General features: G+C 38.8%; 1 protein-coding gene across 3 annotated transcripts in view; it reads right to left on the minus strand.

The window, feature by feature from the left end:
- The window catches only part of DCX (doublecortin), a 117,970-nt gene that overhangs the window by 82,678 nt on the left and 10,039 nt on the right, over positions 1-25,253 (minus strand). For all 3 annotated transcript variants that reach the window (XM_057301072.1, XM_008975553.3, XM_034949550.2), the window contains exon 3: positions 23,610-23,950. In XM_057301072.1, the coding sequence (XP_057157055.1) occupies positions 23,610-23,950 (341 nt within the window). The remainder of the gene's footprint in view (positions 1-23,609; positions 23,951-25,253) is intronic.

Raw genomic sequence — 25,253 nt, forward strand, 5'->3', positions numbered from 1 at the left:
AATCTGAGCTTTGTCTTGGGGTCTAACGCCGCATTTGAGTGAGAAAAGATAAGCAGAGATCGAAGTCCCTTCCTGTTGAGAATCAATTTCCCAATCGGACTGCTTGGGTTCAGCTTTCTGTCACCTGCATCTGCTCTACCTACCACTCCTACGTGTGAAAATGAGAGGGTTGAAGGAGGAGTGGGAATGCTTCCCAGAGATGCCAAATACTCTGGATGGTGCACATGGTTTTTATTTTTTGACAATAGAACACATTTTCACTCTTCAATGTACATTGTCAATGATTGGTCCACTTCCTTCCTTTCCTCTTCCTCCCTTTCTCCTTCTTCCTTCCTCCCTTCTCCTCCTTTTCTCCTTCTCCTTCTCTTTCTCTCTCTCCTTCCACTAGGAACACTTGTCTTCATAATATAACTGTGGAAACTAAGGCACAAAGAGCCCAAAGGACTTACCTAATCTTGAACACCTCATAGAATCTTTTCCTTCTTAGCAGTGTGTAAGACTTGGGCAGCAGTGAGAAGGCAGGACCAGGAAACCAAAGAAAGGCCCAGGAAAAAACGTAGGGGCCAAGCACCAAGCATAGGAGCAAGCCTGACATGGTAGAGCCTCCAAAATCAATGGTTGAGATGAGACAATGGGCTAGATTCAGGCAGGGATCAAGGAATCAAGGAGCATAGAAGTCAAACAAATGCATTGAACATGTATATAAAAGGTTTAATGTAATTGATCTGGGGAGCGGCCAACCATCTGTATTTTTAAAACTTCACAGGTGTTCAGAATATGTAGCTAGTGTTGAGAATCTCCCAATATTGCAGAAGGGAAAGGATTAGCTTAGTAGTTTTCAAACATTAGCGTGTACGTGAATTACCTGGCTAGCTGCTTAACATCCAAAGTCCTGAGTCCTATCCTCTAGCAAATCTAATTTAGCAGGTCTGGGGCGAGGCTCAGGAAATCTGCATTTTTAACAAGCTACCCACATGAATTCTGATATGAACAACACACTGCAAAATACCGGTTTATGGTATCTCTTTGACATAAAGTTTACTTTTATATAATCAAATAATATTCTTCGCACCTCCTTACCAATCTTCTCTAACAGACAAACAACTTCCAACTTTCTAATATGTGCAACTAGGTAGCGACCAAATTTCTGTATATGGGCATGGAGATTCTCTTCAGGGGCCATTAGTAGCTTGCCCCACGACTATACCCACAGTTGTCTGTCTAGTAAGCATCCATTTTATCTCTGTCTGCAAGTCCACTGCCCTGAAACAAGGTCAAAGCACTCCCATGTGCTTTGAATTGACTGCTGCTAAGATATGAATGTGTTACCTCCAAAATTCAGGGGTTGCTAATGTGATATTATTAATAGTTGGAGCTTTTAAGAGGTGATTAAGCCATGAAGGCTTCTCCTTTGTTAACGTGACTAAGGCCCTCCAAGAGGCTTCACATAGCATTAGTCTCTCTTGCCCTTCTGCCTTCTGCCATGTGAGGACAGTCTTCCTCCCTTCTGGGAAATTCATCCCTCACCAGATAAGCAAACCTGCCAGCACCTTGATCTTGAACTTTCTTGTCTCCAGAACTGTGACAAAATAAATGTCTGTTTTTTATAAATTACCTAGTCTAAGGTAGTTTGTTATAGCAGCACAAATGGAAGTTTTAGTTGATAAGCACACACTATAATTCACGCATAAACTATATTACTGAACTTGAATATCTTTAGAAACGTATTTAAGTAACAGCTTTATTGAGACATAATTTATATACCACGCAATTCACCCATTTAAAATGTACAATTAAATGGTTTTTGGTACATACACAGAGTTGTGCAACTATCGCTGCAACCAATTTTAGAACATTCTCATCACCCCCAACAAAAACCCCTGTGCCCATTAGCTGTAAATCCCTATTTCTCCCCAAACCTCCCAACCCTAGGCAACCACAAATGTACTTTTGTTTCTACGTATTTGTCTATTCTGGACATTTAATATAAATAGTCATAAAATATATGGTCTTTTGTGTCTGGTTTCCTTCACCTATCATAATGTTTTTATTGTTCATTCACGTTATAGCATGTCATCACTTGATTTTTTATGCCTGAATAATATTCCATTGCATGAATACAGCACATTTTCCTTATCCATTCTTTCATCGATGGGAATTTAGTTTGTTTTCACCTTTTTGCTATTATGAATAATGCTGTTTTGAATATCTGCGTGCAAGGTTTTCTGTAGACATACATTTTTATTTCTCTGGAGTAGAATTGCTGGTCATATGGTGACTCTGTTTAATCATTCAAGGAACTGACAGACTGCTTCCAAAGTGGCTGCACCATTTTATATTCCCACCACCAGTGCATGAGGTTTCTTTCTTTCTTTTTTTTAACTTCCTTGCCAATGCTTATTATTCTCTTTTTTATTATCACAACCCTAAGGGTGTAAAGTGGTATCTCATTGCAGTCTCGATTTGCATTTACCTCATGGCTAATTATGTTGAGCATCTTTTCATGTACGTGCTCCTTGGAGAAATATCTATTCAAGTCTCTGCCATTTTAAAATTGGACTATTATCTTTTTATTATTGATTTGTAAGAGTTCTGTGTATATATTCTAGGTACAAGTCCCTAGTCAGACATATGATTTTCAAATATTTTCTTCCATTTTGTGAGTCATATTTCCACTTTATTGATGTATCATGTGCAGCACAGAAGTTTTTACTTCTTATGAAGTCCAATTTGTCTATTTTTTCTTTGGTTGCTTGTGTTTTTGGTATCATATCTAAGAAACCATTGCCTAATCTAAATTCAAGATTTATACATATTTTTCCTTAAGAATTTCATAGCTTACATTTGGGTCTTTGATTCATTTTGAGTTAATTTTTATATATGCTGTGAGGTGGGGATTTAACTTCATTCTTGTCCATGTGGATATCCAGTTGTTCCAGCACTGTTTGCTGAAAAGACTACTTTTTTCCCTATTGAATTACATTGGTATTTTGAAAATCAATTGGTTGTAAAGGTAAGAGTTTATTTTTGAACTCTCAATTTTATTCCATTGATTTATGTGTCTATGTCAGTACCACACTGTTTTGATAACTGTAAACTTGTGGTAAGTTTGAAATTAGGAAGTATAAGTTTTACTTTATCCCTCTTTTTTTCAATATTGTTTTTGCTATTCTGGATCCCTTGAATTTCCAAATGAATTTTAGGATTAGTTTATCAATTTCTGCAAAGTCAGTCAGTATTTTTATAGGAATTTCATTGAATCAGTAGGTCAATTTGGGGAATATTATTACATTAATAATATTATAAATTCTCTTTTGAACTGGTTTATAATATCAGCCTGGTTCTCTCATTTATTATGAGTTAAATAAATTTTTAACACATGTTCATTTTTATATTTGCGTGTTATGATATTATCTTTTTTTTGAAAATTATATTTTAACATCTGTGATTTAGGTAAAGCAAGGATACTTCCTCCATTTCATAAATGTGGATACTGACACCCCAAGAGGTTAAGTGACTGGCATGGGTTGAACAGCAACTTAATGATAGAGCTATGACTAAAACCCAGGTATTTTGACTCCCAATCAAAGATGTTTTTACCATCAACATTTTGTTTCTTAAAAATTTTTAAATGGTAGAAATGATGTTCTGGAAAGAATTCTATTAGGTTTCTGCTTGGAATATAATTTCTTTTTTTTTCTCTTTTCTATATTCCAAACTCTACTCTGCCAATATGATGTCCTTGTGTTTTCAGTATATATTTATTTTAGCTAAACTTAACAAGGTTGAATTATTTGTGTGGCATTTGTTTCTTGGATCAAGGTATGGGGGAATCCAAAATATAGTGCAAAGGATTAGACAGGACATAATGTTGAATGAAAGTACTAGTGAAGTATAGTCCATGACACAGGGAACCCCAAAGGAATATATATCAATTGGGACACTAAACAGAATTTGGGATGACAGAGAATTATCTGTACATAATGGTATGGGTGTAAGGCTTTCATGGGAGGAGGTGGGGAGGCTGACATGAAAAAATGCAGAATTGCCCTGAAGATTTAAGAAGGCAGCCATTTGTTCTGCCTATTCTGTGAAGAAAACAACTCTACTCAGAACCTATTTCAAAGAAATCCTATTTAGAAAACAAGCATATTTTCTCTCTCAGTCTTTTGTGTCCAAGCAGAATATGCCATTCTCCAACATTTACTTGCAAATTGGAAATGTCTCTATTAAGACGTAACTCCCAGTAACTATGGTTATCCAAAGTTGAAATTCCTCAACACTCACTTACGCTGAATATTAGGCTATGTGTCGTAAAACAAAAATCAACAAAGGAGATGAGGCCTACAGTTTCAGCTTGTATTAAAGATATAGGTTCTTATTTCTAATCCATTCTAAAGGGCTATTGATGATGCAAGAATATTACTCTGGTTTTCTAATGTAGCTATCTAAAGCAAGCCTTTGATTCTTTTTTTTTAAATCCACTGCACCATCCCTGTACCTTATTTTGAATATTATTTATAGCAGTCGTTCTCATGCTTTGGCAATAGTCAGAATTACTGGCAAAGATTGTTGAAACCCAGAATGCTGGGCCCCACCCATTTTGAATTCAGTAGATCTAGAGTGAGAACTGAGATTTTGTATTTCTAACAAGTTCCCAGATGACGCTGATATTGCTAGCACATGAACCACACATTGAGGACCACTACCTTCTAGCCTTCTTTGGTCTTCTGGCCCACAGTATCAGCATCACCTAGGAACTTGTTAAAAATGCAAAATCTTGTACACAAATTAAAGTTTGAGACGCACTAGAGAACATTGAGGCCAGTGGTTTCTAGACCTGGATGTTATCAGAATTGCTTGTGGAGCTTTCAAATTTCTAGATTTCCAGGTCCCTCCCCCAACAATTCAGTTCCCAGTGATTCTGATGCACAGCCATGTTTGGGAAACATTGCTTTAGACAAGTGCTATCCCAAAATACTTTTATCACAACCTCTCCACCTCTCCTCACATACAGTCACATGTTATCCTTTAGCAATTTCTGTGAATGGCAAATGAGCCCAGCAGAGAAGCATTTTACTAGGGCTTTGAATGGCCTTAAGCAACTGGAAGCTGTTCACACAAGTGGCTCAAGCATTGATTTTGTAAAAACAACATGTTAAATACTGGAACTGGGGGAAGGGAGAGATACAAGAGAGTGCAAGACAGGATCTGTTGGGGAGATAGACCTAACACACATAAAAAAATAACTGCAAAACAATGAAGTGATAAACTCTCTGGCATTCTCAGTATGCCTGATGTTCAAACAAGGTATGTGAATCGGAAAACTGCTCAAAAAGAGGTGACCATGGGCATGCATAGGGAATCATCTCACATTTTTTTTTCATTTTCTCTTCTAGGAGTCATTCAACAAATGGTCTCTGAGACAAAGAATAACTCAACAATATGGAGCTAAATAGGGGAATAGAAAATGCACTTAACGCTCAACAAATTTTGTATAGAAGGATGAATCACAGAGAGTGCATCCGATTAAATAAGGAAAGGGTGGGAATGGGGACATGGATCTTGAATAAAAATTACTCTTGGTTTCCATCCTCTACAAAATGTGGCATCTACAAGCTGAGTGCAAGCCAAAGACTTCCAAGCCAGGAACAAATGAAGGCCCTCCTAAGCAAAAATGCCTGATACCATGCTAAAATCCCCAAACCTCATTCCTTTTCTTCCAGACATGATTATGCCCCAAACAGATGATGTAGGCTAGAAATATGCTAGAACTAGACTAACAGCACCCCCAGCTATAGATTTATGTCCTTGTGCAAGATGTTTATGTTTCTTCTTGGTGAAAAATATAAATTTTCAGGACATATTCATTTGCCAAAATTTTAATCCAATAATCTATATCCTAGCTTTTGAAATGGAGCACTTACTCATTTGATAATTCAAGGAGACCTGGGAAATGAAAAAGAATAAAAGTTTTATCCATTGTCCTACTAGTATAATTTATTGACAGAGTGGATGCTTTGCCTGGTTACCAATTAGTATTTTCTGATTCTATTGGCATGATCATCCCTTACAAATGAATAATGGTTATGTTATTCAGAGCACCTTCACAGGTATTTTGATGTCTACAGCTCTAAAGTTATATGACCTAATATTGTCCTTTATGGCCCTATGAGGTAGGTTAGGCAAGGTCCCTTAATCTGTTCTGTACCTTAGTTTATTCATCTATAAAATGAGAGGGTTGGACTAAAACAATAGTTCTCAATATTGGCTGAACATTGACTTGCCTAGGGAGATTTAAAAAATACTGACACTCGTGCCTGGGTCTCAGCTCCAGAGGATTTTGATGTAATTAGTCTGGAGTCAGGTCTAGGCATTGAACCTTCTAAAAGTTCCCCAAGATTTCTAGTGGACAGCCAAAATTGAGACCCACTTGATTGGATGAGGACTAAGGTCTCTTACAGCTCCGATATTCTGAGTCTAGATGCCATTTTAATTTTAAGGATGAGGTAACTGAGACACAGAGGGGTTAAAGGACGGCTGAAGTTCAAAAACTAAATCACTTCTAAGATAGATGATAAACCCTAACCCATGTCTTTCTACTTCAAAGCTTAGACCTTTGTTTCCAGCTGCCTTTAGTTTACCAAATGTCTAAATCTGTATGGTTATTAACCCTGACTTTAGCCTTTATACCTTTATCTATAGAAATACAACATTTCAGAAATATTGCCCTTGGACTATTGCCTTCCTCTGTTGAGCTCACTATACCTTCTCCTCCATTAGAAGGCCTTCATGAATTAGCCTCCACCTGGCCCTAATGTAAGTGTGTATGCATTATTTTAGTACTTACTAATTATTAAGTCACTCTCCATTCATTCATTCATTCAATATATATATTGAGCATATACCATGTTCCAGGCACTATTCTAGGTCCTGAGGATATATCTATGAACATGATAATGCCTCTGCCCCTGACAGTTGTTCATATGTTACTCTAAAGATATAAGACTTTACTCTAGGTATGGAGTTTGTCTTCTTGACTAGATTGTAAGCACCTCAAAACTAGATACTTTATTTTCTGGTCCCTATAGAGTCTCCCAAAGTGCTAGTACAATACTCTGCAAATAACGGATGCATTGCGGTTTAATGATTATAAAGGACCATCACAGTCAGCTATTAATGGAACCTACTATTAAGAAAGTCACTAAAAATTGGAACTATTGGGCATTTTGTTTATTCTTTATATAATAGATAATTAAAATTTACTGATGTCTGGGACTCTTGCCAGCATGGAATTATTTCTAGACATTGACAGGAAGCAGCTTAAGATTGGCTATTTTGGAAAGTTTGAAATTTGAGTTATGTTATCATGGAACTTTATGTACAGGGAGGACTGAAGTGCACAGAATGTTTGCATTGTGGAAGAAACTTTTGGGAATATATTCTACCAAAGTAGAAACTGAGATCCAAAGAGAGGTTGTGGTTTCTCATAGATTATCCAGCTCTTTAGTGTCAAAGCAGGAGTCTCTGAGTCCCTTGACCAAAGCTCTTTTCCACAATTTATTCCTGTGTTGCGGGGCTTGGCAAATGCCCTGGAAAAGGCAATGCCTTTGAACTCCAGATTGAAACATCAACTCTTCTCTGTGTCTCCAGCCTGCTGGCCTGCCCTGGATTTGCCAGCCCTCACAAACTGTGTGAGCCAATTTCATAAAATAAATCTCTTTATACACATCCTATTGGTCCTGTTTCACAGGAGAACCCTGACCACAAAAAGCCCATATAATAAATATGTTGGGTTTCGTGGTCCTACATTTTCTCTGTTGTATATTTTTTGTCCTGTTTAAAAAACCTATAGTTTGCTGACCTCTGATTTATTGTATTTTGACTAATGGAAAATCAAGTTCTTGGCTGGGTACAGTGGCTCACGCCTGTAATCCCAGCACTTTGGAAGGTGGAGGTGGGCAGATCACCTGAGGTCAGGGGTTTGAGACCAGCCTGGCCAGTATGGTGAAACCTCGTCTCTACTAAAAATACAAAAATTAGCCAGGTGTGGTGGTAGGCACCTGTAATCCCAGATACTCGGGAGGCTGAGGCAGGAGAATCACTTGAACCTGGGAGGCAGGGAATGCAGTGAGCCAGAATCATGCCACTGCACTCCAGCCTGGGCAATAGAGCGAGAATCTGTCAAAAAAGAAAGAAAAGAAAAAGAAAGAAAGAGAAAAAGAAAGAGAAAGAAAGGAAGGAAGGAAGGAAGGAAGGAAGGAAGGAAGGAAGGAAGGAAGGAAGGAAGGAAGGGAGAAAGAGAGAGGGAGGGAGGGAAGGAGGGAGGGAAAGAAGGAAGGAAGGAAGGAAGGAAGGAAGGAAGGAAGGAAGGAAGGAAGGAAGGAAGGAAGGAAGGAAGGAAGGAAGGGAAATCAGGTTCTCCTTTGTATTCCAAAGGGAAGTTTCCTAGAGACTGTAAACTCTAATCAGCCTTAATTCTTTCTAATTATATTTCAATCTGATTACTCTTGTTTTCTATCTCTCACTAGCTCTGCTTTTTGTATGAAGATTTCCAGGATCTAGAATCTTCGTGTTTATGCTGTATGTGTTACATACACAAACTAGCTACCCCACATCATTCTGTTCTGTTTCAGGCTGGGACTTGACAAGGGCAAGGGCAGTATGGAGCAGATACTGTCATCCTTGAAAGCCACATCCAGCTAGGGGGATGGGAACCTATTGATTGATTTAAACAATTTTTTTTCTTTGCTTGGCAAGATGGGAAGGAGAATGATTGCTGTCTGACCTCAGGTCTCAGCAAGGTCCCTGTGGAGTAGCCAACCTCCATACCGCTCGGTGAACTGAACCAGAGCCAGCGCTGTTAAGCTGAGTGGGAGTGTGTGTGTGAATTTTTTTAGCTTGCTCAGTAACAGTTATTTCCTCTGGAGTCCCAGTGCCAGCCCCGGACCAAGCCAGAAAAATATCTACAAGCAAAGTGGCAATGTAAAGTAAAACCCCATGAGAGTGTCCCCTCTAAATTCTTATCTTCTATTTACATCAGTTCATGTCTAATCCCAACCACCACCAGCTTCCAGATAGGGTTTATTGGTAAACCGTTAGGAAACAGACTCTTCAGCAGTCAATGTGACAGCAGTGGTCAGATTCAGAACCCTACTTCAGGGTGGGGTGGCTGTTGCTAAGGAAGATTACAGTTGGGGTTGACATAGAGCTGCCTAAATTAACTACCACTAATATAGACATGGATTAAAACCAGCCCTACCCTCTTTTCTCTGGATGAACTGCAGTAATTCATCCCATTGCTAATCAACTTTCACTCCACCTTCACTCAGCTACCTTCTGTAGGACCACAGGCTAAATGACAGAAACAGTTTCAGCTTGAAAATGAATGACACCATCCATCGTTCCCAGAAGCCTCTCCTGGAAGATGCTGAGGAGGCAGATTTCTATTCCCAACTCTGAGTCCACCGAGCCAGAAAAAAATTCCGACTATTGACAGCGTTTTATTACCATGCTTTGTATAGTGGGTAACACATGTTAGAACAAAGGAAGGGGAGAAGCACTCCTTGGTACATCTCAATTAGTAGCTGGTACATCCAAGAAGCTACTGCATTCTTAGACTAAACCTTCAGTGAGTCATACCATTCTTATTCATTGCTTAGCCCATGTGACCTCACAATGCCAGCCCAGAAATCAGATAGCTCTGTATATCCAGGGCTGATTATCTGTTAAGTATGGTAGGCAAAGTGCCTAGGGCCCACAGCACTGTTATGGACCCATGAAAAGGGTTTAATTTCTTTGAAAACCAGAAACATAAATAAACTTTTAGGTTGGTAAAAATGCTTTAAAATGTAATATTAATATATACATCTTTATATCAGCACAATGGTAGTTTGTTTTTTAGTGGAGGAAGAGATCCATAAAGGCAAAAGTGCCTAGGGCCCACCAGAAGCATAATGCATTCCTAAGTTTATCAACTATTCCTAAAGATCCAAAATCTAAAGGGTAGGATGACCTGCTAGAGAACTCACACTTCTTTTAATCAGAGAAATCTGGGAAAGCACAAACATCAATTCCCAGCAGGAGACAAGTCAAACACTTGAAACTCCAAGCAAGGCAAGGCTCCATTCTCTTTGCAAACAGCAAGAGGAAGTTCACCTATCAACTGCCATATTAAATAAACTGTGGAGGCAAATACTGCCAGAGGGAGGCTTTTTATCAAGGCTGTAATGTCTCTGGTGAGTAAGACCAGAAATGTTCTGACATATAAATATTTATATACGACTTCATCAGATGAGACAGCCAATACTTAAAAGAAACAGGGGCACAAGTGTGTGTATGCAGACACAAAGAGACTTAGAGAGGTGCTGGTCTCTGGCTCAAAACCTCTTTTAAGGGATATTATCATGCTGTGCGAGCCATTCAGACCCCTAGGGTCTTCCAAATTATTGCCAGCTGGAGAAGTATCGGCTTGGTGCAATAGAAAGTGTGCAGTCTATTTAAATGGTAAACACTACTTATGGAAGTTAAGTCTAATTAGTAAACCTGACTGATTCCTCCAGTGAGACTCTGCAGCATGGTGTGGTGAGTGGAAGGAGTGCTTGTTTGTATAGGACTAAATCTATTGTGAAGGTTCTAAACCTGGCAATTGATATTACTTCCTCTTTACCACTAAGGCTAGAGAAGCCAGACTTTAATGCCTATGATCAATAGGATTTTCCTAACCTCTTACAACTTTGGGGGACTATTCAAACATCTTCTAGAAAATTTGCCCCTTTTGTTCAATTTCTCCTTTTCCTTCTATAGTTTATATCAGATGGATGCTCTGAAGTCCTGCCTTTACCATGGGTGAATAGGTGTTACCTTTGCAGTGATTGTTGGTACTCTATCAACAAAGCCCTTTTTGATTTAGTTTATAAGCCCTATCAAAATGCAGTGGTGCCTGTTTTCTTTCAATTTAATTATTCCTTTCAGCCTTGAAGGTTTTTCCTTTTCAAGATTCTCTAATTAAAATACAAATAAATACCTGAGGCAAAGACCAGTGATTCCCAAAGTGCATTCTACCCTATGGTCATAGATTTATATTTAAGGTTTGGTGTTCATCGCTTCTCGGCCTTTTGGCTAAGATCAAGTGTAAGGTTTGGTGTTCAAACAAGTTTGGGGAATACTGGTCTAAACACAAGCAGGTTTCTTTGTAGAGGGATTCTTGGAGTCTTTTTTCCAAGAGGAGACTATACTATGCAATGTTACTAAACTTATTTGACCACAGAATATTTGATCAGACTAGTGTTACATATAGCGTAATTTGAGAAATGTGCTCTAAATTGATAGGAGCTAACACAGTGAGGATTGATTTGTTAGAGCCTTACCAACTAAATCCATGAACTATGATGAAGGCTTTGAGAAAATCAGACTCAGAAAATGTCTGATTTATCTGAGTTAGGACTTTAAGTGATAAGATAAGACAAGAGCACACACTTGGACTAAGGGCTAGCTCTATATGTTATAGTGTATACATGACATAAGTAAGTTACATGGGACATTTTAGCAACCAACTACATATAAAACAAGAGTTAGCAAAGAGAAAATGGGACACTGGACAGACTAGTTTTGATAGATCTGGAGCATGGGAAGCTGCCAAGAAACAGATCCAACAGCCTGACCCAGTCATAGCTCCATCTGCCTAGTCACATCTGAGAGTCTTTATGAGCCAAGGTTTGCCCTCTGGTCTACTGGAGAATTTTGCTTTCTGTTCCCAGCAATAAGGACTATTCAAATCATCTGGATTTTATTGATTTACTATCCTAAATCTTTATCTGAAACAGACCCTGTCTGCTACATTTGACACGGCTGCCCGCACCTGCCTTTTAGTGTTCTCTGGATACATCTTCATCTAGTTCTCCATGGTTTTCTCTAGCAATTCCCGGGCTCTTATGCCTACCCACCCATTTAATGCAAATGTCTACAGGGCCTTTTCCTTGGACAATTTCTCACATGCACCCTTGGTAAGCTCATCTACTTACCTGATTTTAACTACCATTGTTTGAAGATTACTCCCAAGCCTATATCTCTAGCCAAGACCTCTCTCTTGAGTTCCAGATCCATATCTATCACTTTCTCCTTCTGGAGTCTCCACTTAGATGTAGCAAAGTACCCCAAGTTCAATGCATCTAAACCCCATAGCCAGGTGTGGTGAGACACGCTTGTAGTCCCAGCTACTCGGGAGGCTAAAGTGGAAGGATCACTTGAGCCCCAGAGTTTGAAGCAGCAGTGAGAAAGGATCATGCCACTGCACTCCAGCCTGGGCGACAGAGCAAGATTCTGTCAATACATAAATAAATAACCCTACTTCTTGCCCTGGCTTTCCCTGCCTCAGTGAGTGGCCCCACCATCTACCCACATAACTGAACCATAAACCTCAGAGTCACCTGAGTCCTCCAATTCCCTCACTTGTGGTAGGCAGAATTCTAAGAATGACCCTTCAATGACCCTGACCTTTGTATATTCTCCTCTCTTTGAATTATAATTATGAGTTGCCATTCCCATGATTATGTTATGTTTCATGGCAAAATGGCTTTTTTATGTAATTAATGTTACCAAATTAGTTAACTTTGGGTTAATCAAAGGGGAGATTATCCAGTTGGGACCAATTTAATCACATGACCCCATTAAAAGCAGAGAATTTGCTGAGGCTGGTGGCAGAAAAGGAAATCAGAGAGATTCTAAGCATGAGAACAATCTGATGTACGTTGTTGGCTTGAAAATGGAAGGGGACATGTGAGAAGAATGTGGGTAACCTTTAGAAGCTGAAAACATTTCTCAGCTGACATCTAAGAAGGACATGGGAATTGAAATCTGCCCCAAACCTGAACAAGCATGGAACCAGACTCATTCCCAGAGCCTCCAGATAAAAGCCTATCTTATCTGACACCTTGACTTCAGCCTTGTGAGGCCTTAAGCAGAGAATCTAGTCAAGCCTTCTTTAACTCTGACCTACAGAACTGTGACATAATAAATGAGTGTTGTTCTAAGCTGCTATGTTTGTGGTAACTTACTACACAGCAATAGACAATTAATACACCCTCAAATTCAATTAATCACTAAGTTCTCCAGTTTCTACCTCACAAATATTTCTTGGCTTTGTTTTCTTCTTTTTAATTTCCACTACTGCTACCTCGATTTAGATCCTTCTATTCTCTTGCCTGTACTACCACACAGCCTCTATCTGGACTCTCTACTAGTTTTGTCTTCCTGAAATTCAAAACAACAGTGACCTACTCAAATTGCATATCTGATCATATAATTCCCCTGCTTAAAATCCTTCAGTGGGGCCTGGCACAGTGGCTAACACCTGTAATCCCAGCACTTTGGGAGGCTGAGGCGGGCAGATCACTTGAGCTCAGGAGTTTGAGACCAGCCTGGCCGACATGGTGAGATCCTGTCTCTACAAAAAATACAAAAATTAGCTGGATGTGGTGGTCCATGCCTGTAGTCCCAGCTACTCAAGAAGCTGAGGCTGAGGTGGGAGACTCGCTTGAGCCCAGGAGGATGAGGCTGCAGTGAGCCAAAATCATGCCACTGCATTCCAGTCTGGGCAATAGTGATATCCTGCTAAAAAAAAAAAAAAAAAAAAAAAAAAAAAAAAAAAATCCTTCACTGGCTTCTGTTAACACATGGTAACAATCAAGTTCTGATATGGTTTGGCTCTGTGCCCCCACCCAAATTTCATGTTGAATTGTAATTCCCAATTTTGGAGGTGGGACCTGGTGGGAGGTGATTGAATCATGGGGACAGATTTTTCCCATGCTTTTCTCATGATACTGAGTGAGTTCTCATGAGATCTGATGGTTTACAAGCGTTTGGCACTTCCCCATTGCTCTCTCTCTCCTGCCACCATGTGAAGAAGGTCCTTGCTTCCTCTTCACCTTCTGTCATGATTGTTAGTTTCCTGAGGCCTTCCAGTCATGCTTCCTATTAAGCCTGTGGAACTGTGAGTCAATTAAACCACTTTTTTTTCATAAATTACCAGTCTCAGATAGTTCTTTATAGCAGTGTGAAAATGGACTAATACTAGTTCCTTAACACAGTTTACAAGGTCATTGCTAAATATTGCCTTTGCCTTCCTTTCAGCTTCATCTTCTGCTGTGTCTGCCCGGCACCTTACCTGTAATGCAGGGTTTCTCAACTACTATAAACATATGGGGCCAGATCACTCTTTTTTTGTGGGGGGAAGCGCTGTTCTGTGCAGTGTAAGATGTTCAGCAGCATCCCTGGCCTATACCAACTAGATGTCAGCAGCACCCTTTCCCTAGTTGTGACAACCAAAAATATATCTACCAAGTGTCCCCTGGACAGCAAATTGTCCTGGTCGATGACAACTGGGCTAATGATGAAGACCTGCTGTGGCTCCCTACACCCAAGTTGTTTTTTATCTCATGAGCTAACATCACAAGACCTGAAGAGGGTAGAATATGTGGTATCGATTATAAAAGTATTCTAAATCTAGGAAAAATTGATAGACTGGAATTCTAGAAGCTCCTTTTTCTGTTCCTTTTTCAAAATAAGAAACTTTGGTGGTTTGGGGGAGAATCTGTGACCCACTGGATTGAAGGTCCCAACTGTTTAGAATGCATCTTTGATTCTGGAAGGTTAGGAGGGCCAAGGTAGGACTCAGATTAAAAAGAACAAGAAAATGGCTTCTTAGGATTTGTTCTAGCTTTAAGAAAAGTTAATAAAGAAACCTTCATGTTTCCTTCTATATTGTTTAGGAAAGAACTCTGGGGGACAAATATCTACATAGAAAAAAAAGACTGTGAATTTCTTTGTTTGGAGCATGCCTTGGGGTACATATTTTAGAAACATGAGTTTGGTAGTTAGGGGACAGAACATCAAGAAACCTCAACACCCAGCAATTCTATTACTAGATATATATTCAAGAGAAATGAAAATATATGTCTATACCTAAATCATGCCCAAATGTTTATAGTAGCATTATTAATAGGCAAAAGATGGAGCAACCCAAATGTTCATCAACAAATGAATGGATAAACAAAATGTAGTATATCCATACAATGGAGTACTGTTCAGCCATAAAAAAGAACAAAGTACAGATAGATACATGACAGAACATAGATGACCCTTGAAAATATTATGCTAAGTGAAAGAAGCTAGCCACTTAGCATATATACATGAATCATAAAATATGATTCATTTATACAAAATGTTCAGAAAAGGCAAATCTATAGAACTATGAAGTAGATTAGTGGTTGCTTAGGGCTGTGGGGGATAGAGGGTAGGAGAGGTAATAAAAATATTCTAAAATTGACTTTGGTGATGGTCACACATATCTGTGAGCATATTAAAATCATTGAACTGTACACTTTGAATAAGCAAAATATGTGATATGTGAATTATATCTCAAGATGTTACAAAAGAAAATAACCCCAACAATTTTGGACATCTCCTTACTCCCCTCCCCCAATCCTGTTTAGCATCACCAGAAGTGTATAGGATATTTGACAGGGAAGTTCAGATAGGTCTGGGTGGGAACTCTAGGAGTCTAGAACATGGCAGGGGCACTGTCAAGGAACAATAGCCCATTTTAGCTTCTCCTATCAAGACCTCTTTTTTCCCTACAAAATAAGACTAAGCCAGCCTTACTGATACAGCCTTAGAGTATTGTAGAGTACTTGTATTGTAGAGTATTGTAGAGTAGAGTACTGTTCCACAACATCTGCATAGGAGAAGCTCCTGTGTTACATTAGTTCACACCCACAGTTCTTAGAAATTCTAAAAACCTTCAGAGGACTTGGCTATATGAACCACTGTTCATATTTAATTTAAATTAAGAAAACTGCCTTATCTTTTCTTTTCAACAAATAGTGCTAGAAAAATCAGATATCTATGTGCCCCTCCCACAAAAGAACCTTGACTCTTATCCTGTACACAAAAATTAACACAAAATGGATCAGAGATTTAAATCTAAGAGCTAAAAATATAAAACTTCTAAAAGAACACATGGGAGAAAATTTTTGAGATGTTGGGTTAGGTAAAGATTTCTTAGGTATGACCCCAAGGTATAATGCATAGAAGAAAAATTAATAAATCAGACTTCATCAAAATAAAAGCTTTTTTCTCTTGAAAAATTAAGAAAACCATTAAGAAAATGAAGACATGCTACAGACTAGCAGAAAATTCTTGCAAATCACATATGTGACAAAGGACTTGTATCTAGAATATATAGAGAACTCTTACAACTCATTAATAAAAAGCCTAATAACTCAATTAAAGAATGGGAAAATGATCTGAATAGACATTTTTCCAAAGAAGATATACAATTGTCCAATAAGCATGTGAAAATATGTGTGATATCATTAATCATTAATCACTAGGGAAATGCAAACAAATCAAGAAAAACCACAATCAGATACCACTTCACACCCACTAGGATGGAGCTAATAAAAAAAAAAAGATAACAAGTGTTGGTGAGGATGTGAAGAAACTGGAACTCTCATACAATACGAATAAGGATGGAAAATGGTGCAGCCACTTTGGAAAACCATTTGACAGTTTCATAAAATTTTAAACACACTATACAGCCCAGCAATGCCATTTTGAGATATTTACCCGAGATAAATGAAGACATGTATCTACATAAAAATCTGTACATGAAGGTTCATAGTAGCATTATCACAATAGCCAAAAGACAGAAACAACCCAAATGTCCATTAATAGATAAATGACTAAATACAGTGTGGTAAATCCATACAATAGAATGTTATTCACACATAAAAGAAATGAAGTACCAATATATGCTACAACATGGATGAACCTTGAAAACATTATGCTAGATCAGGCAGGCCAGGTGCAAAAAGCCACATGATTCCATTATTATTAAATGTCATGAATAAGACAATCCATAGAGCAAAAAGCAGATAAGTGATTGTTTAGGGATGGGGAAGTAGAATCGGAGAACTAGAGGGCAATGTCTAAAGGGTACAGCATTTCTTTTTGGGATAATGAAAATATTCTAAAATTGATTGTGGTGATGGATGCAGACCTCTGTGAATATACTAAAAGCTGTTGAATTTTATACATAAGATGAGTGAAATATATAATGTGGGGATTATATTTCAATAAAGCTGTTTTTTAAAACTGTTTTTGGAGACAATGCTTTTTCTCCCACTTTGAGGGAATGACAATAATGAAACAGATGAAAATAAAGAACTAAGAACAAAAAGACTGTTGCTTCAACAGTTTTAAATGGAACAGCCTGCCTCCCTGGATAGATCAATCCCCACTTGATGAATCTCTTCAGTCTACTCAAGAAATAGCAAGGCATTTAGCACCAGTGCTAACCACCCCCATTAGTAATAATCCTTCCCTAGCACTGAAAATAGCACCACTGTGATATAAATAGCTTAATAATGGCACTGCCAAACACTTGCCACAATTTTAGCAGGCTGGCTTTTGCCTTGCTTTGTTTTGTGAGTCCTCTGCCTTCTGCTCCTTATACCATCCACAGTGTAAAGAAAAGGGGGTCAAACGAAAATTACAAGTTTGAAAATATTCTTTGGTGATGTCATTGCAGGCAGCAAGAAAGATCTGAATATAAGAATTATGCAAATACCTTTTAGAGGCCATCCTGGAAAGCAATGCATCCACCAAAGTAAGTACTACATCACATTGGCAATCCTTAGGAGCATAGAGAGGTAGAGTACATTCAGAAGAGTGAAAACATGTCTAGACAGAACCAACACTATGAGGTGGATACTCTGTTATTGTGGAACTAGAAGGACTCTTACAGGTCATATACTAAGGCTCCTTAAAAAATTAAGGCCCAAAAAGAGACGTGATTGGCTCCACGTTACATAGCTAGGGAAGAACAGAGTGAAGACTAAAACTCAGGCCTCTGAATCCCAGACTAGGGCTCTTTCCACTTGCTGAATGCTAGACAGTGACAGACTAGTCAGCACAAGAGACTGGAATTCTATGCCAAAGCTTTTGATTGAATTGGCCAAGTCACACCTCTGTCACTGCTCAGAGCCAGGAGCATCTCAACAACAATAAAACTCTAAGAGGATAAATTACTGAAGAAATAACTGATCACCAGGCTACACTTAGTCTTTTCTTTCCAGAAGGGCAGTATATTTGATGTTTGGCCACTCTTTTAAAGTGTGAAATCTACCACCACATATGACATGGTAGTTTGCAAACTGTCTCCTTTCACAGAGCCCAGCCTGGCTTTTCACCTTTGTTCTATCTCACTTCATGCTCAAGCCAATCCTCCCAAAGCCTTTCTCTAGGAACCTCTGAAAGGTTGGAGAAGGAGAATTTTGGTAATAAAAACATGAACTTTCCAGCCTTGATCTTCTCAAGTGAAGGCCAATGATAAATGACCTCCCTCTTGAGGCATAATTTATGCCCACGTGGCCTTTTCTAATGAGCCCAATGTTGACTGACAGGGTCATAACACTAGGAGAAGAGAGAGGTTGGCTCTGAGAGAGCTGGAGGCCAGGGAGTATAAATAAGATCAGATATTACTTGGGAAAGCAGAGATAACAGGGGAGAGAAAAACTGGCTATGTAGGCAAAGGAAAAACACACCTACCTTGGTAAGTGCACTCAACATTTCCAAGGTTAAATCCAATCTGTCTTGCTGTGTTTCCTGCAATTGCCTTTGTGCTTACAGCACCCAGTTCTTTTGTATGGCAACGTGGAAAGGGCAAGTCTTTCCTAGAATACTAAGCAGCAATTGAAACATCCCTCATGCTCTCATCTGTGTATTATGCATCAACCATTTCCTTAAAACCCCTGTACTAGTTTCCAAGGCTATGGATAATCTTGGAATCGGCTTAAACTTCTCCTCTGTTATTCTGAGACCTGTAATCCCAGATCCAAGTAGTCGGTGCTATAAAGGTACAGACAAAAACATAAAATAAATCCTTCCAATTGAAAATTGGCCTAACAAAGCTAGAACAAGCACTAAAGGCCATACTTATGTCTTAGGCATGTATATTGAGGCAATAATGAATCTTCACTTGCACAGATTCTGGGTGTGGACAAAACTGAATCTAGAGATGTCAATCAGTGTAGCATGAAAATGGATGTTGTGAAGACCAGCTGCACCACGGTGTATGATGCCAAAAAGCTGGAAGTCTATTATTAAAGCTCTGCAATTAATTTTAAGGCCAGAACATGTATCTATTAAACTACTACTATCATGTGAACCAGAAATTTGGGTCCCAGTTTTTATGTATCCATCACTTTTATGCATGAAAGTCAATGTGTACTTTAGTTATGGAAATTAATAATTGGATAATTTTGTCAACACTCCACAACCACTCCAGCTGCCAAGGAATCAAAAGAACAATTTTCACCTGCAAGTGATCTAATATGCATCACCATCCAATCCTCTATCATGTCCTCTTTGACCTCCTAGAAGTCCATTTTAATCCCTGGGAGTAGCCAGAGCCCTACCAACTACTTCTTATATCATTAATAACTTCTTATTGAGGTAAGGAATCAATTGGGGTGTCTTCCTACTAGTGGTGGTTGGCTTTCCTGTCTACACAGACCCCAAATATCTCAGAGGCAAGAGGTCAGGAAACCAAACTTCTATAACATCAAACATAAGCCCTAGAAAGATAAAGGGCTCTAAAAGACACATTCAAACAAAATAAAAACAGAGAGAAAGAAATGAGCCATGTCTGCAGATTGCTTGTCAATCAGTGTAAGCCAATCAGTCAAATGATACACACAATTACAGAAGCAACAATAAATTTGCAATAACCAACTGGGCTCTTTTAGCTGATCATTATTTATATGAAGAGGGAAAACCACCTGGTTTGGTCAATTTGGAATCCAGTTATAGCGAACACTGAAATCAAGCGATGGCCTTGATTTCATGAATAAATCATTCCATAACAAATAGTCTTGACCATACTTTGTTCTTTACAAATAAGTGCCTTGTGTCACGTGTAGCCAAAAACATGCATTGGAATCTCATCCAAGCAAGTCAAGCTATTGCCATACATGTGACTTCAGCCTTCACAAAAAAGATTATATTCGCAAGCAGTACGAATACCCACTAATAATCAAAGTGATTGACAGGTGTTAACTTTAGTGCTGTCATCACCAGACCTGGGAAATGAGCTGAGCTCCAAAATTTTGAATTTGGCACCAACTTTCACTATACCCAGCATCTATTTTGTAATTAGTAGGTTTGTCCATGTACCCCCAAATTTTATTTAATGTCTTTGCTGTAACAAAACAACGTTTAATTTGTGGTCACCCTGTGCATACCAATATTACCATTAAACTTACGGTAGTTAGTTCTTAATCATCAGTGTTTTATGTAAACAACATTTTCTAGTGCACTCTGTGCATGTGTGTGTGTGTATGTGTATATCTACATATATGTGTGTGTGTATATATACATACATATACATATATGTATGTGTGGGTACGTGTGTGTGTATATTTCATTAAAAATGTTTGTGGTTAAGTAGGATTGGGATGGATTTCCTTGCTGTAGAACTTCTCAGAGCATTCAATGTGCCAATGAGCACTGGAATCTCTAAGAATGGCACACAATTTGCAGCATTTTACTGCAAATAAGGCAAACCTTATTTGCCCACAGAATTCTCTTTGGAGAGCTTTTCGGGGTGGGGACATGGAGACATTTCTCCTTAGAATGTATTTAGGGAAATGTTGCTTTAAATGTCTGCCCTCAGTGACTTCCAAGTAAACCACCAGATAGAAGCCACCTGGTGGAATATGCACTCCTTTGGAGGCCCCCTATCTCTTCTGAAAGACCTAAGGATAATGTCTGGGGAATTGAAAGATGGGTCCTCAAAACATCTACCTGGGCCATCTGAGAATCTGTTTATGTCAGTTCATTCAATCAAAAAACATTTATAGAGCATCCATAATATACCAGGAGCTTAGCATTAATTAAAAAAAAAAGGTTTGGATTGCTTTTACCCTCCTTAGCAGAGACAGAAATTTTCAAAGATAAAGTGATATTTGAACCAGGTCTTATAAGATGACCTCCAGGGGTCAGGGAGGGCAGAGGAAGACATTTTAAAGAAAGGGAATGTATATACAGAGGTACAGATGCCTGAAAGGGCATTGTTCAGATCCACTGGGCACCACTCTATTTCTCTATATGAATGTCATATCATATGCTGGTATTTTGTAATATGTCCCCCAAAGAAAGGGAACTGATGTTTAAAGGAGTTTGAGAGAGCTTGCCACTCTGCATGGCCTGCTGTAGGACAAAACCCTATGCATCACTGGACTGGAGCTTGCTCCCCTAGGAGATGGAGGTGTCCCTTTATATATTATTTGGAACAAAAGCAGAATGTCAAGGCATGGTATATATTCACAAATGTTGGAACTTTATAATAAGAATGATAGAGATAAAGTAGGGGGAAGAGGCTAGGCATGGTGGCTCATGCCTATAATCCTAGCACTTTGGAAGGCCAAGGTGGGAGGATTGCCCTAGCTCAGGAGTTCAAGACCATCCCGGGCAACACAGTGAAAACCCGTTTCTACTAAAATACAAAAAAATTAGCCGGGTATTGCAGCGTGCGTCTGTAGTCCCAGCTACTTGGGAGGCTGAGGCAGGAGAATTGCTTGAACTCAGGAGGCAGAGGTTGCAGTGAGCCAAATTCACACCACTGCACTCCAGCCTGTGTGACAGAGTGAGACTCTGACTCCAAAAGTAAATAAATAAATAAATAAAGTAGGAGAAAGAGAGCTAACATTTATTAATATACGAAAATTGCCATAAATCTCATTTAATGATGAATTGTATGCATATATATATATATATATATATATATATATCCATGTGTCAATTTACAGAGTGCTTTCATATCCATTATTTGATTTGATCCTCATAAGAGTCCTGTGAGCATGCTCAGGGCAGGTGTGATCAGTCCTTTTGTACAGAGAAGGAGTGTGAGGTTCAGGACAGTTAAGTGGTTAAGTGACAATATCAAGACTAAAGTCCAAATCTTCTTAATCCCAGTCTTATGTTTTTGATTTGCGTATTCCTATATTACTTCAGAAGGCTGAAGGCACAGGGAATCAGATTTATGCCTAATATAAAGAAACTCTAAAAATCACAGCTGTTGAACAGTGAAATAGGCTGTCTTATAGTCTTATAGAGTGATTGTAGAGGATATCCATGCCTTAGGTGGAAGATTAAATGTCATGGCTTCTAAAGTCATTCTCAACTCTGTGATCCAATGATTCTAAACTTTCTATGTCCTATTTCTCTGAGATGAGGCTTTGGCAATCAGGCCTATACTTAGACAGCTCCTGTTTATTACATACATGGTGCTTAGAAGATAGACACTCTTAGAGAAATGCTTGGGAATTGGAGATTTTCCCAACATCACAGACAAACCCATTGCTTCAGTACAACAAACAGAAGTCAGGTATAACCAATGCATCCAGGTAGCTCTCAGATCGCAAAATGATGGGAAACAAAGCCAAATATTTCTCAAAATTGCAAAGTACACAGTACCTGGGTGAGTTTTCCCTGAAACTTAAAATCTTGGAGCACACATTACTATCAGAAATTATAGGAGGAGGCACAGGTCTGCATTTGAACACTCATCAGTAACTTTGATATATAGTGAATCCACCTTTTAGGAATACCTTTTCTATATAGTTGTTTAAACACCAAAGGCATTTTAAGAGGTAGAATATATGGACTGATACTAATCCACACTTGTCTTTTCTGATGGGAGACCAGGATTCTCTTTAGAGCCAACAGAACCAGCCACTGTTCCAATTCCCTTGGAACATTTTTGTTGTATATTTACAGCTCCCTATGCTTAAGAGAATGGTGCATCTGTCTGATGGAGACGCCTGGCTGCATTCTTTCCCAGATATTAATATAGGTGGCACTTTAGTAGTATAACCAATGACATGAAGAACCTGATTTGGAGGGGGAACAGATGGCAGCATCTTTCTTGGGCTAATTTTAGGATCCTGAAATAGTCCCTTTCTCACACAAACCATCAGTGGAACCAAATTAAGACAGCTATGTCATATGGAAAAGAGAAAGAGAATAAATATGGTTTAGTGTGAGGCAAAGACAACGAGCCAGAGGCTTCAGTGCTTTCCCTGTATCTGACTTCTTTCAGAGCATATGAAGGTCACTTCAACTTCCTTTTATCAAAATAGATGCTGAGCATCAGTGTGAGGGTATCTAAAAAGTAATGAATGGGCAAATATCATTTTCAGTCACATGTATTGAACAATGAAGGTTGCATCATATAATAGCTAAATTCATATTCATAAGAATTCATAGAACCTAGGTTCTAACACATCTTTCATAGCAGATAAGGAAGCTGAGGCTAAGTGACCTTTCTGCATGGTAAATCAGAAGCAGATTGAATTTCAAAGCCTCAGATTCCTGATTCATTGCTTTGCCTGCTAAAAATACCTTTTCTCCAAATGAAACATATAATATCAGGTTGTGATGATGAGATGTGGAGGAAGAGTCCATCAACAAGAAATGATATTTTAGGTATAACATGATCATCTAAGAATTTAGAAAAAACGGGAAAAGTACTTTGAAAAAGTACCTACCTGTTTTCCATCCAGAGTGTAGAGTTTTTTGACAACCCCGGTCTCCAGTTTGATGGCTTCTGTGATATCAGTGAGGACTTGCTCAAAAGAGTGGGCTGTCTTCTTGTTCAGAAGCACACGCACAGCCTTCCGAGGCTTCACCCCACTGCGGATGATGGTAACCAGCTTGGGGCGCACAAAGTCCTTGTTCTCCCTGGCCTGTGCACTGTTGCTGCTAGCCAAGGACTGGGGGGCTTTCATATTGGCAGATGTTTTTACGTTGACAGACCAGTTGGGATTGACATTCTTGGTGTACTCCACCTTTTTAAAGAAGTTGTCTGAGGAACAGACATAGCTTTCCCCTAAGGCAAGAAATAAGTGATTAGGTGATTAGTTTAATAGCAGATATATGGATTATTCTAACCAAACTAATACACACTGACACTGGAGTAGAACTTTTCAATAAATGGTGATACTAACCAACCTTAGGTGCAATTCCTAATTGGGCTAAAAACTTGGCTCATCCAAATTCAAGAGTAATTCTCAAAACATCCTTCAATATAATGACACACCTAGTTGAAGAACTCTGTAAAGCTAAGGGTTCTAAGGACAAAGAGCATGTCTAAATTTAATATAACAAGTGGAGTTCCAAGCTTGATATGGTTTTTTCTGGAATTTAAACATTTATGTTAGTTTCTAGGATGTTTAGCTTTCAGGGGCATTACTGGAGAATTTTTAACATCTCTATTTCTTAAAATCCCTGTCCTATTTTTGGACTCAAAGTCCCATCCCTTTGTGATATTATGAACCAAGGAAAACTTTCAAAGTTAAAACATTTTTATGCCAAGTTAAAATGAACCAAGTAACCTTGTATATCAGGCATACATACATACTTGATAAGAAACCAGGTCATCCTTTGCACAGAGTATATGGCCAAGTATGGAATATTGAAATGTGAAATGTGTGTGCATATGTTGAATGTTTATATGTGTGTATAAGTGTGTCCTCTACTCCTTACGCTACACTAGGTAGAGAAACTGTCTAAATAACAACCAGTACATATAAACACCTTAGCTTTTGCTTGAAAAATACTCTCATGTTTCTACCACTCACCCTTCATCTTTCCATCCTCTCAAAGGATGCACATAAGATCTGTGTATTCAGGGTTATCTTCACCAGTGCTCACCCTTGGCTGCCACAAGTAATGAGGTAAAGAAGTGAGAATACATTATACAGCCTGATTTATGGATTGGAAGGATCTAGTGTAATTTTCACATTTACCTTGGGCTAGAGGAAATGACTAATATCGCAAAAGAAATGCAGGGATCAGAGGCAAGAGGAGGGGACTGGACACCTGGGACTATGAGCTGAAGAAAATAGGAAGAGAGATAGGCTCAGCCTGGGGAAGAGAATACTGGAAAAGGTTGAATTCGTTGAGTAAAACACATTAGCCTCAAGGTATCTAGAAGTTCATTGAGAGGTTGAGCTGCAGAAACAGTGTGATTTAATCAGGCTTAAGTCATCGGTAATAACCCTAAATAAATAAATAAACCCTAGCCAGTGCACAGAAAGCATTAAACACAATTATATTCTGATGGCTCTCCTTTGGTCTCAGCAGGAGAACTGCATTCAGAAACACCAGGTTGATAATTCACTCCCTTTGCA

Source organism: Pan paniscus, chromosome X (assembly GCF_029289425.2).
Source record: "Pan paniscus chromosome X, NHGRI_mPanPan1-v2.0_pri, whole genome shotgun sequence".
Classification (NCBI taxonomy): Eukaryota; Metazoa; Chordata; class Mammalia; order Primates; family Hominidae; genus Pan; species Pan paniscus.